Genomic DNA, 14,777 nt, shown 5'->3' with positions numbered 1-14,777 from the left:
CATGGATTTTCTCCTTTAAAGAGCTGTACTAGAGCTGCAGCCTGGCACACGAGTGGCTGGTGGTGGGAGAAGGTGGGGGCAACACAGACCACCCCCTGCCCTCCATTACTCCTCATGCTGCTGGCAGCACAGCTGGTGCAGTGGTCCTGGCAGCAGCAAGTCTTGCTGCCCTGCTCCACTCTCCTGTGCTGAGTCCTGGCCACTCGGCTGTGGAGGTGGCTTCTGCCAGACTGCAGCCCCACATACCCAGTCTTCATGCCTCACACATCCACACCCTGCCCCACATAGTGTGGGGCTGGGGCCTGGGGGTAGCAGGTTGGGAGTGAGAAGCACCAGCAGGGCTGGAGGGGTGAAAGGCTGTGGTTTGGGAATGAGGGATACCAGCAGGGCCAGGGGGCTGTTTTCTGCTTAAACTATTTACTGGGTCAGGACTGGCCCTCAATGCTTACAAATGGGTCCTGGTACAAAAAAGGTTGAGAACCACTGGTTTACAGTGGTCTAATAAAAGATACCACATTTACCCAAAAAACCTGGTCTACAGTAAGGATTTTTTTTCCTGTTCAGATAGGGACCTCTTGTGGTCAAAGTCTGTTAAATGTTTTTTAGAGAAGCAAGATTTGTTTGGTAGTACCTTTCCTGGGACTGACTGTCTAGTTTAGACAAATGCCTTTCTTCAGGTCACTTGAGGCATCTTGTGCCCTTAGGCTTGTCTAACGTCTCTATACAGTTGGTCCAATAAAAGATATCACCAGACAAATCTTGCTCTTCACGTATTTCTTGGATCACCATGGCTACAGCAACATTACACCTACATGTTTTATAGCAGGAACAAGCTGCTTAGCAAATCAATTTTAAAAGGAGGTGTCAAACTCACCCAGTCCACTGGGCTTTTTGTACTGTGGAGCTCCTCATGTGCAGCAGTGACAGGGCAAGTGGTTGCAGTGACTGCAGGGGTTAATGCAGCCATCGTTTGCTCCCAGCCACTGATACATGCCCCTTGTGGGGCTCTGTTCCCAGGACTCAGCAGCAGGCCCTGAACCTGAATTCCCAGTCCCATGGGTAGTACATTTGGCACCCTGATCTGAATGTATCTGAGGAAGTTTCTAGCTTTGAAGTGAAGGAGTGGGAAGGGTGCAAGCAGCAGTAATGATGCTATTTGGGCCTGTGTGCAAATGAATAGAGAATGTTGTTGCTTTTTAGTACCCATCTGTGCCAAATGCTGAATTTACGTGGGATTTTAGAGCTGAATTCAGGCCCTTGCTTCTCCAGTGGTGTGATGCCACTGAAAATCAAGCTAAAATGGCTACCCAGGGGGTCTGTACTTTTATGCAAGTTAAATCCCTCAGGAGCCTGCAGATGTGAGGATCTCTATACCACTCCCTCTCAGGTCCTGGCAAAAGAAGCATTGCTGGAGGTAGGCAGAAAAAACTGAGGCATTTCTGTTATCCCTAGCTTCCTTGGTAACTAGGGATAAGTTAAAGCAGCCTTCAGACTGCTCTAAATTATGTCAGATCCCACAGATGAGGACTCTCAAAAGTGGCTTAAAGTGTTACCCTCCAATTACTCCCATCCTGGGCAAAACTTGACTGCATCAAGGAATCACTTCCAGGATCAAAAGCACCTCTGTAAAAATGGCAAAGTGGAGCTCTGTATTATATCCTCTCACAGACTCAGGTATTGAAGAGCTTGCCATTTGGAAGGCAGTATCAACTTTGGTGTTCAGCAAGGGCTGCTTTCGCAGAGTTAGTTTTCCAGCTACCACCACGCTTCAAGCCTGATTTTCTTTTTTTATTCCCTGCCCATTCACAGCCTAATATCAAGTCATCTGAGGGGTTTATTTAATAACCTTCAGAGTCACTTTGGATCTCTTTTCAGGTTTAAAACAATCTGATGGGGGAACATCTTCAGATGAGGGAAGTGCAGGAATTGAGCCTAGAGGGCAGTTCCAGTTTTACCTGGCGTATCTCCCAGTTCACATTCCATTGCTTCATGTTGGAGAATCTCCAGGTTGTGATGGGATCCCCAGTGGCCATGTCTATTCGTATCAGCCTGTTGTAGGAAACTCCCAGCAAATCATCCTTTTTGCTTCCTTTAAACCTGGGGGCAAAAAAAAAAAAAAAAATCATGTAGCATGATTCTCTAGGGAACCACATTTTGCCTGGCCTTAAGCAAGCGTAACAAACATAGGAGGAGCCGTCTCCTGGTTTGACATAGACCAGCTGTGATCAGCATAGAGATAACCCGTCACAAAGAAGTTTTATTGATGAAGGAAGCAAAACTTTTAGTTTAATCAGGGACTATGGGTTCTTATCCCATGACCTGGATTAGCTTTTGTGACCTCTTGTTCCTATAGATGCTTTGCCTGTTGCCCTTCCCAGCACTGCCCTCCAGCCTTCTCACCCTCCTTTTCTATCTTTGTGTTCAATCACTCTTTCTGTTTTATACATTGCCCTGTGCACGCCCTTCCACAGTAATGGATTCCCCCCAAAACCAAGTTGCCCTTTGGGGTTCACCATATGGCATGTGTGGGCATTCTCCTAAATTAGATTTACTCCTGTAGTGTTTGTTTTCTATTTGTAACCAGGCTGGAGTTGTGTTCAGTTGTCATTTTCATAACTAAATGTATTTTAGCACTTGATATAATGTAATTTTGACCTATCTTTACAATATAGCCAAGGTTGTATTTAATAAGACAGTGATTAAGTGGCTCTCAACTGTTCGTACTTAGAACTGTCCCAACTGGTCATACAATTGCTGACAATTAGAATTTGATAAGAGTTGTTTACTCTCAAATGGTCCCCGCTAGACAATGATGAATTTACTTTTTAAAGAAGGGGCCCAAGCGTAACTCGCAGATACAAGGAGAACATTTCCCACTGGGGAAATTACAAGAGAGATGGACATTGGATTAGCAAATCTCCATGTCTGAAATGATGCACGTACGCTCTTGGTCTTGACTGGAGCAGGAAAGAATTCTAGTCTGGTAAATATGTACCTTTGGGGTGGAGAAATAGGAAGCTGTTGGCATAGTGTGAGCCTGCTAGAAATGAAGGAGTGACATCATTAATGGCCAGATATGCAACTGTATTTAAGTCTGCCTCAAGAGTGTGGCTTTGCCTTCAGTTTTCCCTCTGCCAAGGCTGGCTGAGAAAAGCAAGTTGACAGGGAGATGAAGAAGGCTCTGGCACAAGGTCAGAGGCAGGATCTTCTCTCTAACCTGGGAAGCTGGCTAAGGACTACATCCTTGGATTTAAAGTGCAGGGTAAATACAGGTTCTTGTTCCGATATATATTCTTTTGTTTATTTTTGCATAACCCATTTGATGTCACTGATGCTTATGATCCCAGAGTATTTTGATCTGCCCTATTCCATGGAATGGGGGATCCATCTTTTCTGAGCACATGACCAGCAAGGGTGGGCTCCTTCCAGCTAGCAAAATCCCTTCTGCTAAGGGCTGGCAAGGCAGGTAGGGCTGAAGCACCACAAGCCTAGGAGTTGGCCTCTGACACACCTCAACTGGCTCTCTGTGGCCAAGCAACAGGCAGCAGAGAGAGGGGTTTGGGGTAGAAGGGCTCTCCAGTATGCAGAAGTACCCTGGGAGTGTGCCTTAAGGGCACAACCAGGCCACATTTAGGGGCCAGGGCCTATCACTCATAGCATCTGTTGAAGTGAGCTCCAATTCATGAAAGCTTGTGCTTTATATGTCTCTAATTTAGTTAGTCTATAAGATACAAATTGATCCTGCCTCCTTCTTCCTGACCTAGAAATGCACCTACCCTCCCTACCCAGCCAGGAAGGCACAGTGTGCCAGAGACAGCCCGAGCAAAGGGGGGTGTTGTAGCAGGAACAGGCCCAAACCAAAAACTCATTACCACATCCAGGAATTTCTGATCATTCTCCCAGCAGTGCATGGTGCAAGGCAAGAATGTGGCTTGGTAAAGTATGAAAGCGGGTATTAAATAACAGGAGGAGACTGCGTTCTGATGAGAACATGGGTGTTTGACCACCAACAATACAGGGAAATAACAGGTGACTCTACAATAAGTACAGTATATGGAAAATGTTAAGGAATATGTAACAGAGCACAGCTCTCTAGAAATGCACAGTCAGCACCTCTCTCTTATTATCTATTACTATTATTACCTATTACTAGCACTATTATAATAGTAGTCATAGTAGTATGGAAGTGATTAGGAGCCCCATTATGGGTCAGGACCTCACTGTGTTAGACACTGCACAAATATGAAACAAAAAGATGGTCCATACCCCCAGAATTATTATTACAGTGACATGGCTTCTTTAAGGCTGGGGGCTGTAGTATCTACAGAGAACACATGATAAAGGAGTGGCTGACCAAGTGTCACATGATTGCCTCTAGGTGACTATATAAAGGCATAACTGCTTAACCTGCAGAAGATGAGAGTTAAAGCAAGGCTTTCAAGAAAGATTTTCCCTGGGGACCTGGCACCAGGCTAAGGGTAGAGCTGCTTGAAAAATTGTTGCTAGAATGGTTTCTCACCACACAATTAAGTTTTCTTAAAACTGAAATGCTGTCTAAAAACTACATTGGTTCCAATGGCAAAAGTTTCAAGATAAGCTGTTTTGACTTTATTGTTTAATTTCACGCTGACTTCTCTCTTAAGCTGTTTCTATATTGTGTTTGATATTTAGTGCCTTAGATTACAGGGTTTCAGTACTAAAGCATCAAAACAATTCAGCACTATCAAAAACACTAAAATGTTACGGAAATGAACTTGATTCATTCCATAAAACAATTTGAAATGTAACTCCCCTTCTCCCCCATTTCAGAATGAAACAAAATGCAATTGTGAAAGGGTGGAATTTCACTGTGCGATAGAACTCCTGTTTTCTGTAGCACTTCTCAAGGAATTATGTACAAGGGCTTAGTGGAAGAAGGGTTCCTTTTCTCCATCTCCTCTTGCTGTGGGAAGACCTCTCTTAGCTGTTATCAGGGTTTTTTATTTCTCTGATCCTATATTTGCATCTCTTCTAACAAAGCTGGGCTTAGGGAAAAGGACTCAAAATATACTAGAACATGCCTTTTATATAGACTCACTTCCCATCATTTTACAGGATGTCACAGCAACCATCTTTAGCCATACTATAAAAATCTTACATTCCTACAACAGTGTAGGACATGTGGGAGTCCTTCTCCTTAGCTGAGTGGGCAAGGTTTAGGTGGCTCATGGTGCTTGTGGCCCCATCCTACCAAGTGCCTGCACGCACCATCTTTAGCAGGACAGTGGTGCTCTTCCTGTATGAGACATGCAGGGAGCATTTGAGGGAGGAGCTGCGCAAGGCAGGACTGCAGGTAGCCTTGCACTTCATCTCTGAAATCTGGTGCAGCCAGGGTGGAGATCACGCCTACCTCTCCCTCACAAGGCACTGGTGTGACCAGTCAGGCTGTCGGTGGGCTCTCCTCCAAGCCAAGATGATGGATGAGTCCCACATGGCAAGGGAAATCATGGTGGCCATGGACTGCACAGTACAGGGGTAGGTCATTGGGCAGGGCAAGCTCACCCACGGCTTCATGGTCACTGACAATGGGGCCAATATGGCCAAGGCTGTCCGTGATGCCCACTTTGTTGGCACCTACTGTGTAGCACATAAGCTGGACCTCATAGTGAGGGATGCGTTGGAGAGGGACAGAGCTTCCGGTGATGGCGTCATCACTACCATCCAGCTGATTTCAAAATGCAGGAATGTGGTGGCCTACTTCCACCACAGCATCAAGGCGGACAAGATGCTGCGGGAGAAACAAGCAGACCTGAACGTCCTGTAGCACAAAATTATGCAGGATGTGGAGACTCGGTGAAACTCCACATACCTGATGCTGGACAGGCTGGTGGAGCAACAGAAGGCCATCCATGAGATGGCCTTGCTCAAGGAGTTTGGGATCAGCAGCCCCCTGAACAGAGCTGAGTGGGATATCATCTCCCAGATCTTGGTGGTCCTCAAGCCCTTCCTTGGGGCCACTGAGACCCTCAGCACTGATGATGCCCTTCTTAGCCAGGTGATCCCCATAGTGAGGAATCTTCAGAGATAAATGGAGAAGTTCCAGGGGATCAATGTTCCTGGCTGGGGCAAGCTGCTGTCACCAGACATGCAGGCACTTGTGAGGCAGCTGAAGAAGGGCATCAGGAGATGGCTGGTCCAGTACGGTCTACACCCCTTTCCCTTCCCCACCCCCAGCCTGTCCCTCACCCTCTGATGTCTCCATTTCCATTTTCACTGATTGGCTTTCTTGCCTGCATTGCATGCCAGCCTCTGGCTTCTTTACTAGTCCTTCCATCCAGGAACAGCACAGACCAAGTGCAGGTGCTTCCTCAGCCTGACAAAGAGTTTTTCAGCCGGAAAGCTTGCTAAGATATAGATATATTTTTTAACTATTTAGCTGGTCTACTGAAAGATACCAGATTGATCCAAAGGACCTTTTCTGCCAGTGCCATGTTCTTAGACCAACCCCCCTAGCACCTGTCCCTGGTCAGCTGACCGGAAGGATGCAGGGCCCTGAGCATGTCTAAGCCCCAGGGCTGGGGCTGGCAGGGAGAGTTCTCTGCCAGCCGCTGGAGAAGAAACTCCTGCAGGAAAGGAAAGAAAGGCTCTAGTCTGTGACAATTTGGCTGCCTGAGATGGTGCTGGTGCTACTGTGCTGCTTACTAAGTTATTTCCTGTTAGGGGAGGAGAAGGCCTCATTGGGGACACTACCATGTTGTGTAGAGGCCCCAGTGCCGGTGAGGGCATGTCTGCGCACGCATGCACGCATCGTGAGTTTTGGTTGTCAGCAGCTTGAGGTGCAGTTTTCCAGAAACCCCTGCACCTATCTCCTTGAAACTTGGTAGGCTTCATGCCCTCAGAAGGGGCTACTATCCCTGCAATTTGTATCCAGATCAGCCAAAAACTGACAAAGTCATAGGTATTTCAGTGTTTCCCCATTATCTTCCATGGCCAAGTCTCTCCAAATTGGCGCTGAATCTTCTGAAGGTGATTTGGCCGAATTGATTTGGGACAGCGATCTGAATCTGAATTGAAATCACTGTCTTTCGAATCGGCTAAATCCAAATTGAATACTTCCCTATTTGCACAGACCTAACAGCTATCTCTGGGCCCTGTACACATCAGGAAGGGTCCTGATGTACACGGAGCAGGAGAGCCGCTGCTGCAGAGCTCTCCTGCCTTATGCACATGGGTTCTTACACATGTGCCGGGAGCCAGCTCTGATGCACTAGAAATCCAGCGCGACTGAGCAGACTTGATTAATTGAGTCGATTAATCGCGAGTGGAAATTAACATGCTCCAGTGGACTCCAGCATCATGTGTATCGTCATCCCCGTGCTGAAAAATGGTGGCAGGGTTTTCTGAACTAAGCTCGTTTGATGAACTTTAGTTCAAAGCCCCCCACTTTTCAACATAGGAGACACTGATACATGTGATGCTCAGGTGCTTTTAATTAGTGTGGCTCACTACATCCCCTAAAGCATATGTAAAATGCTTATGGGGACAAGCCTTGTACCCATCAGGGCTTCCCTGTGTAGCCCAGGGCTGGCGGTGACCTGTCCTGTTCTGAGTCAGGTCCCAGCCAACACCAGGTTGGGCAGGGAACTCTCCTGGTGCAGGGAGCTCCTGGCCCCAACTCCCTGATTAGGGCAGGGGCTGGGACATTGCTTCCTGCCCCTAGGGAGATGCCTGCTGCTGGGGTGGGCTCTAAGCTTGAAGCCCAGCTGGGACAATGCCCCCCAGCCCAGGCAGCTCCTGGCCTGAGCTCCGAGATCACAGCCAGAGCTGGGAGATTGCTCCCTGCCCCCAGGAGCTGCCTGCTGCCAGGGTGGGCTCCGAGCTCAGCACAGAGCCAGGGTTAGGAGCTGCCTGCTGCTAGGGCAGGAGAACATTGTCCTGGCCAGGGTCCGAGCCCAGAGCCCACTCTAGCAGCAGGCAGCTCCTAGGGGCAGGGAGCAATCTCCCAGCCCCAGCTGTGATTGAGGAACTGGGGCTGGGAGCTGCCTGATGCTGGGGCAGGGGGACATTGTCCTGGCCAGGCTCTGAGCTTGAAGCCCGCCCCAGCAGATTGTTCTCCTGCTGCGTGGGCTGACTAGGAGCAAATTTGCTCCTGGTTGGCCATCTACATGTAGGGTACTACACAGTCACTATGGCAAAGTTAATTTGCTACCTGAATTTGCAGGTAGCAAATTAACCCTGCAGTTGACTAACTGACTGCACAGCAAGCATTTGTACATGTAGACGGTGACTCTTTATCACAATCAGTTAGTCAACTGTGTGTACATGCACCCTTTGAGAAGGGAATGACTCTGTTGTATGTTAGCGAATAAAGAATTTAATTTAATCCTACTTGCACATTACCTTCTGCCAAAATGCAACCAGGTGTCTAAAGCCGAACCTGATGAAGTCCTGGTTTGTGACCTGAGCTCCACAGTGCGACCACTGGTCAAACACTAATGTTCTACAAGCATTAAGAGGTACTTGAAATAAATGGTAAGGCCATGTTGTCTAAACAGGATTTCAAAGGAGTCTCTGAAAATCACTGACCATAAAAGCGGTGGGGCAGTGTGACATGATTTGCAATTCTTACCTTACAATATAGTAGGTTAAGCCAAACTCAGGGAGGGACTGCCATGCTTGAATAAAGCGCAACTTGGCTTCCACCAGCGACATCTGTGCCACATTTTGATGGGCTTCCAGAATGCGGGCAGCCAACTGAGAAATGCAGAGAGAGAAAGGATTCAGCTGGTTGGCTGACTGCTATGCTATGCAAACATTTCCTTTCTTTTAATTAACAGAATAGAATGAGCACCTGGGCCGCATTCAGACATACAAGGGAAACTTACTGGGTCACCATCTGAAGCAAACAAGTTACAGGGATGGATTCTGAGCTGAGACTGAGCTCTGTTCAGTAAAGACTTAGGGAAGGTGTACTGTAAGAATGGCTGCCTGATCCTCATGCTATGCTACACTGGCCCTACCTCCAGCATAATGCAGAGAAACCTTAGGGCTGCTCTAATTTCTGCTTGCTGCCTCCAACCACCTAGGGACATCCTACTGCTAGAGATGGCTAGGATGTAAAAATTCCCCGATTCCTCACCCTTCCCCTGACTACATCTCCAGCATGGGAGCCCAGGAACAGGGTGGCATGGGAGCACCTGTAGTGGTTTTATTTCACCTTAGGCTTGGAGAAACATCATGATTTCAAGTCTATTGGGTTTATAGCTGCTCTGCCCTACTGGAGAGGCAGAGAGCAGCTGTAGGGTATCAAGGAAACCTTCAGTTCATTGCTTATCAGCAAGGCGACAACAGAGGGTGAAAACATTTAGTTTTCTGAGCTGCGCTTTCCCATGCTCTGATCCCAGCTATCCCAGGATGATAGTCCTTTCTTGCTCAGACATGCCGTGCTGCCTCAGGCTAGCCATTCTTTGGCAGGATTCTTGCTAGTTCTCAGGCTTCTCTTTTTGCTGTTCATCACTGCTGTTTGTGTTGGTTCTGTCCCAATGTGCCCCCTAGTGCCAATGAAATACATGGCAATGCACAGGACTGCTAAGCTTAGAGACACTGATGAGCAACCCTGCTGGAATGCAAGACACCCTGCCTTGGAGCCAGCCAGAGCACAAGGTATTGGACTCTGACCAACTGCAGGGCCCAGCAGAGCAGTCCTGCAGCTGATCATGAGGGAGTGTATGAAATGCAAGCTCCCCCAGAGAGTGCCAGGCTTATGTACTGCTTGTTACACCTTCATGCACCCAGCCAGCTGTAGGCATAATGCTCTGCCTAGTTACAAATAAATTGGGACTAACAAAGGTGCCCTATGCTAGGAGACAGTCTCACTGAGCTGGTTCTTGATTTGGCTCCAGGGCTTCTTTGGGGTGGTAGATGAAGCCTATGCCGATGGAACCCCTGATTTTGTGGACCTGTAAGAAATCCCCTGAGATGGGGACTGAGTACAGGTAGCCCTGCCCTTCCAAGCTTCTGGTAGAGGGGGATAGATTTGAATTGTTGCTGGGGGTGGCTGAATTAAACTGATTTAATGCAGATCCAGTGAAACCTATCCAGGATTAAGCTGGCTCAACTGGGAAAGGGGTTAGAGTACCAGGAGAAGTTCACTTTCTCTTTTCCCCTGCTGAAGGAAAGAGTCTTTCTGCCTATGCTAGAGACAACATCTGCCCACCCCTAACGTTCAGTGTGTTCTGAACCCTGCAATGGGCCATGGCTGGTGGCTCTGCAGGGAGCTTCCTTGGAGGAAGCAAGTATGAAACAAGTATGAAGCTTAAACTGTGATGGTACAATTTTCCCAGGTGTGGTGAGCAGCCTTTTGAGAATTTTCACCACGTCCATCTATGCCAGTTTAACTCAGGTCTCTACTCTGCAATCCATCATTTCCCTAGTCTTTAGAATCAGCCTAAACACAATTACTTAAGATACCTGCTTAGGTTTGTATTTTTTTGCATAGCGTGGCGAGACAAAACATTCTGGCTTCATCTCCATGCTTTCTGGATTGGAGGCTGCTTGGGGAGACATAGTCCTATTCTTCATCTGGAGGAACGAAAGGATGTTTTTGACCTCAAGCTGGTAGGAGCTGTCAGCCATTGTTTTGCCTTTTGAGGCTAAGATGCAAGCAGCCATCCACTGGGCATACTGATTTTCCTGCAATATACATCCGGTTGTTAGAAATAATTGGTCAAAGAGTCTACACACATAATTCTTGCTCATAAGTAGTTTGCTGTGATCAGTCAAGCTAGCTCAGTCAATTTTGCCTGAGCACCCAGGTCACCTGTCACTATTATTCTTCTCTGATTGGGCAGGTATAGCTCATGGAATCAGCTTTCCAGAGCAATGACATGTGTGAGTTCAAAGACACTTCCTTTGAATATTCTCTGAAGATCCTTTGTAATTAGCTTTTTCTATTTATGTTATTATTTGATAGAACAGCCTCAGAAAGGGAATCTATACGGGAACAGATTTTTGGCAATGCTGAGCCTCTTCAGCACCCACTGAGTTCAACAGCAACAGTGGCTGTTCAGCATATCTGAGCATACTGGGGAAATTAAAACATCAGAAGCAAATTCAGTGTTTTACTCAAATGAATATATGTGCGAGAATTTCTTTTTCTTCCAACTACAGCTACAAAAAGGAATGGAATTCAACACTTTGGAATCAGACCCAGTTGGAAATATTTCAGGAAAACTTTTTTTTTTTGTTTAGAAAAATACATTTTCACAAATAATTTTAATTTTGATCAATGTGTCTCTGTGACAAATTTGGAAACGATACATTTAAATAATGACTTTGATTTGATGACAAGAAAACTGCTCTGTTCTTTTTTTTACTACACCCCCCTCTACTATTTTTTATTTTCAGCGAGGTGAAAAAAGATTTATTAACAAAAAAGTAAGGGAAGTTAAAGTTTAAAAAATAGAAAATATCAAATGTAATAAAACATTTTGTTTCTCCTGCAATTTTTCATTGTTCAATTTCCCCCCCCAACAGCTCTCCTTGTAAATAAGTGAATACTCTCTGCTCCATTGTCACCCTGTGTCCCATTTTCAAAAGCAAATTTGTTTTGAAAATAGAACCTAAGCTCCCAAGTCACTGATGTGCTTTGGGAAAATTAACCCATAATACTCTTCCCAAAGCTAGGGGCATGTATTTATGTGCTTCCAATTTAACTATGTGCCACTGGTCAGTTTTGTCCACTTGTTGCATCCTATATTACTTGTGGGCTGTCTGCTCTCAGGGACATCTTTATTAGCCTATAACAGGTCCCAGCACAGCGTGGCCCTTGGGGTCCTTATTCTCGATGGGGCTTCCTACATGTTGCTGTAATACAAATTCTGAATAAAGAATGTTCCTTGTCTTATTACTCACATTATCACATCTCAGATTTATTTCATTCATGCCGTCAGCAACAGGAATCATTAATTTAATTCCAAACTTTTTTCCTGCTACATTGACATCCGGGGCAACTTCACATCCTAAAATCACAGAGGATCAAGAAGAGGCAAAGGATTGATTTATTTAGTTTTTATGCCACTGACATTAAGTATTTAATGTAATGCCTGAAAGGGATGTTTATCTGCTGAGAACATTGGCCAAGGGTTTTTTAAAACATCATACCTAAAGAAAGACTTCCCTTTCACTGCTAGGCTCCTAAATAACTAATCTGACTTGGTTCTAAGATGATGAGCATCTTTGCTCCTATGGAGAACTTTGCCTGATATGGATCAGTGAGCAGTGAGGTATGCAAGACCTCTCTTTGCTTTTAAGCAAAAGCTATGCACTGTGTTACTTTGTTTTGTGAGATGGGGAACTTTCCCAAAGTGATCTCAGTGACTTAGGACCCAAAGACCCATATTCAAAAGTCCGACGATGGACTTATGCCCCTAAACCACTTAGCCACTTTTGAAATGTTACCCTTTATCCTCTATGACCAGAATACTTTTCCAAGGACTGACGTAAATCTTTGCATTAAACATACAGTAAACTTTTTGGAAATATAAATATTTCAGATAGTGTCTCATCTTCAGAAATGTAAATCCTTTCCATTTGCTCAGTGGCAGACTTTGCAAGTCAGGCCCAGGTGGGTTAGGAATGCCTTCTGTCAGGCTAATATATTTGATCTTTTATGCTTGACTTCATCTTGTAGGTGAAGTCTGTATAATCAAGCACCTGGATTACTAACAGCTGTAGGACTGCATGCTATCACATTTATCTCCTTTCAGAATTCTGGATACTGTCAACTCCTCATTCATTCTTTCAGTTTATAAATAAAATAGAGTAAACAGGGTAAAGAAGAGACAAATTCCCACCTTTTAGGTTGAGCCTCTCAATGGGTTCTCCCTGTCCCACTTCCTTGCTTTTAAAATAAGATATTGATGTGTCTTTAAAGACAAACCAATATTGCTTGAAGGGTTTTAATGACAGCTTCTTGGGCCTGAAATTAAAGAGTAATTACATCAGTGTATTATGGTTTACACTGCAACCTCCAGATCACTGGGCTACTGGCTGCCCTCACAAACCTCATTATAGAACTGGAGCAGCTCTAGTGAGGTCACTCATTCATTAACCACAGTAGAAATATACAGTTGAGTTACTTCTGGTTTACACCCCTGTCAGTGAGAGGAAAACTGATCCAGAGCCAGATCCAAATTACCCTGAAGCGCAGGTGTGGTTATATTCAGGATTTTAACTGCTGCCCTTCTCTATTTGCTACATTTTTAATCAATGCCTATCTCTCCTAAAATGGCCTAATGTTTCTCATACCTCCTGCCCCCCCAATACATAAAATATTGCTAATATTAGTTCTTGTAGTTGAAAACCAGCACTATGAGTTCTGAAGCCTTCTCTAGACTAGAACATTTTGTATCCGTTTAATTCAATTGCATTATACTTAGCTTGTAAGCTCTTTGGAGCAGCTATATGTTGTTTGAACATCAGTGGACATAACAGAATGCAGCTACTTCACAAGGACTCTCCAGGGCTTTGTTAGTGCAAATATTGATAATAAAAATACTTAAAACTACCTAATTCAACTAGGGCAAACCCCACATCAGCACACCTTTGAACTGGTTTAACTCTTGCTTTGCTCATTTCAGTTTGCAAAATACTGGCAAAATACTGCAAGCTATACTATTTTCAGAAATAATTCAATCTATTTAAGCACATCTTTACTAAGGTTGCGAGTTGTGATGGTTTAACTAACTCATTAGGGTTTTCTCAGTACTATCCAAAATTGGGCTTGCTCTTCCTCTCCTTTAAATGGGTGCAAATCAGAACGGGCCCCACTAACACACTGCAATAAAGTAGAATGAGTGCAGGAAGATCAGACTCAATTTAGTTGAAAAGCATCATTTGTCAAAAATGTAATTTACTTAAATTTGCTTGAAGAGTATTATTTGTCAACAATGTAATGTACTTAAATACTATTAGTTTCAGTACAGAAACCTTACATACCTAGCTATCAAAGACTGCAGCAATATTTCAGAAATACTTAAGAAAACATTTCAAAGGTATTTCTTAAGCCTCATAGTGAGTATTACAGCTGAGTGGAAAACGGGTATATTTTTCCTTCTGGAAAATGCATTTTAAATTTTTAAAAATTTGATTTTTGGCAACTGTAAACATTGGTTTTTTTTCAGTTTTTGATGGAAGAAAGCAAACATATTTGAGGAAATAAGATACTGCCTGCAACAGATTTTTAGCCACAAAATCTAATTTTCTGTGAAAAAAAGTGGTGACAAGATTTTCAACAGCTGCTAATGATCATGCATTTAGGAAAAACATGTACAGTAATTCTTATGCCAAATGGAGTCAAGTTCTTATTATGCAATTAATAATTTTCCTAAGTTGCTGGCATAGCAGATCCTGTGACTAAATGTTGTCCATTTGAACACATTTCTTAGTGCAAATGTGAAACATAATGTATTTTCTTACAGCAATATGCACCTTCTCTCCCAAAATCAGACCCCCCAAATTGGGGTACATGTATTAAACAGGGAAGCTGATTTTCTGCCCCAAACAGAAGTACCCTGATTTGATTCTTACTCCACAGTGCAGCTGCTGTTGCATTACTATTCAGGCAGCTGAAGGAGTTGAACTTAATGGCTCATTGTTCTTCACACCACAGGTGTTAATAATTGTGACAAGGGTAGGTGCTACAAGGCTTGTTTTCCTCAGTGTGACAACATCCCCCCACCACTTCTGTTAATGGGCTAAGGTGGTATGATAATTACTTCCTTTGTCCCTCCCTGATG

At 44.7% G+C, this 14,777-nt stretch overlaps 1 protein-coding gene across 3 annotated transcripts in view; it reads right to left on the bottom strand.

Moving 5' to 3' along the window:
* The window catches only part of FERMT1 (FERM domain containing kindlin 1), a 34,966-nt gene that overhangs the window by 1,184 nt on the left and 19,005 nt on the right, over positions 1–14,777 (bottom strand). For all 3 annotated transcript variants that reach the window (XM_090051678.1, XM_090051661.1, XM_090051670.1), the window contains 5 exons: positions 12,834–12,958; positions 11,893–11,999; positions 10,450–10,671; positions 8,609–8,733; positions 1,956–2,097 (listed from right to left, as the gene is read on the bottom strand). In XM_090051678.1, the coding sequence (XP_089907804.1) occupies positions 1,956–2,097; positions 8,609–8,733; positions 10,450–10,671; positions 11,893–11,999; positions 12,834–12,958 (721 nt within the window). The remainder of the gene's footprint in view (positions 1–1,955; positions 2,098–8,608; positions 8,734–10,449; positions 10,672–11,892; positions 12,000–12,833; positions 12,959–14,777) is intronic.

The sequence above is a fragment of the Crocodylus siamensis genome, chromosome 1 (assembly GCF_052110815.1).
Source record: "Crocodylus siamensis isolate JL-2025a chromosome 1, ASM5211081v1, whole genome shotgun sequence".
Lineage (NCBI taxonomy): Eukaryota > Metazoa > Chordata > Crocodylia > Crocodylidae > Crocodylus > Crocodylus siamensis.
The sequence above is the reverse complement of the archived record's forward strand: the minus strand, read 5'-3'. Positions and strand labels throughout refer to the sequence as shown.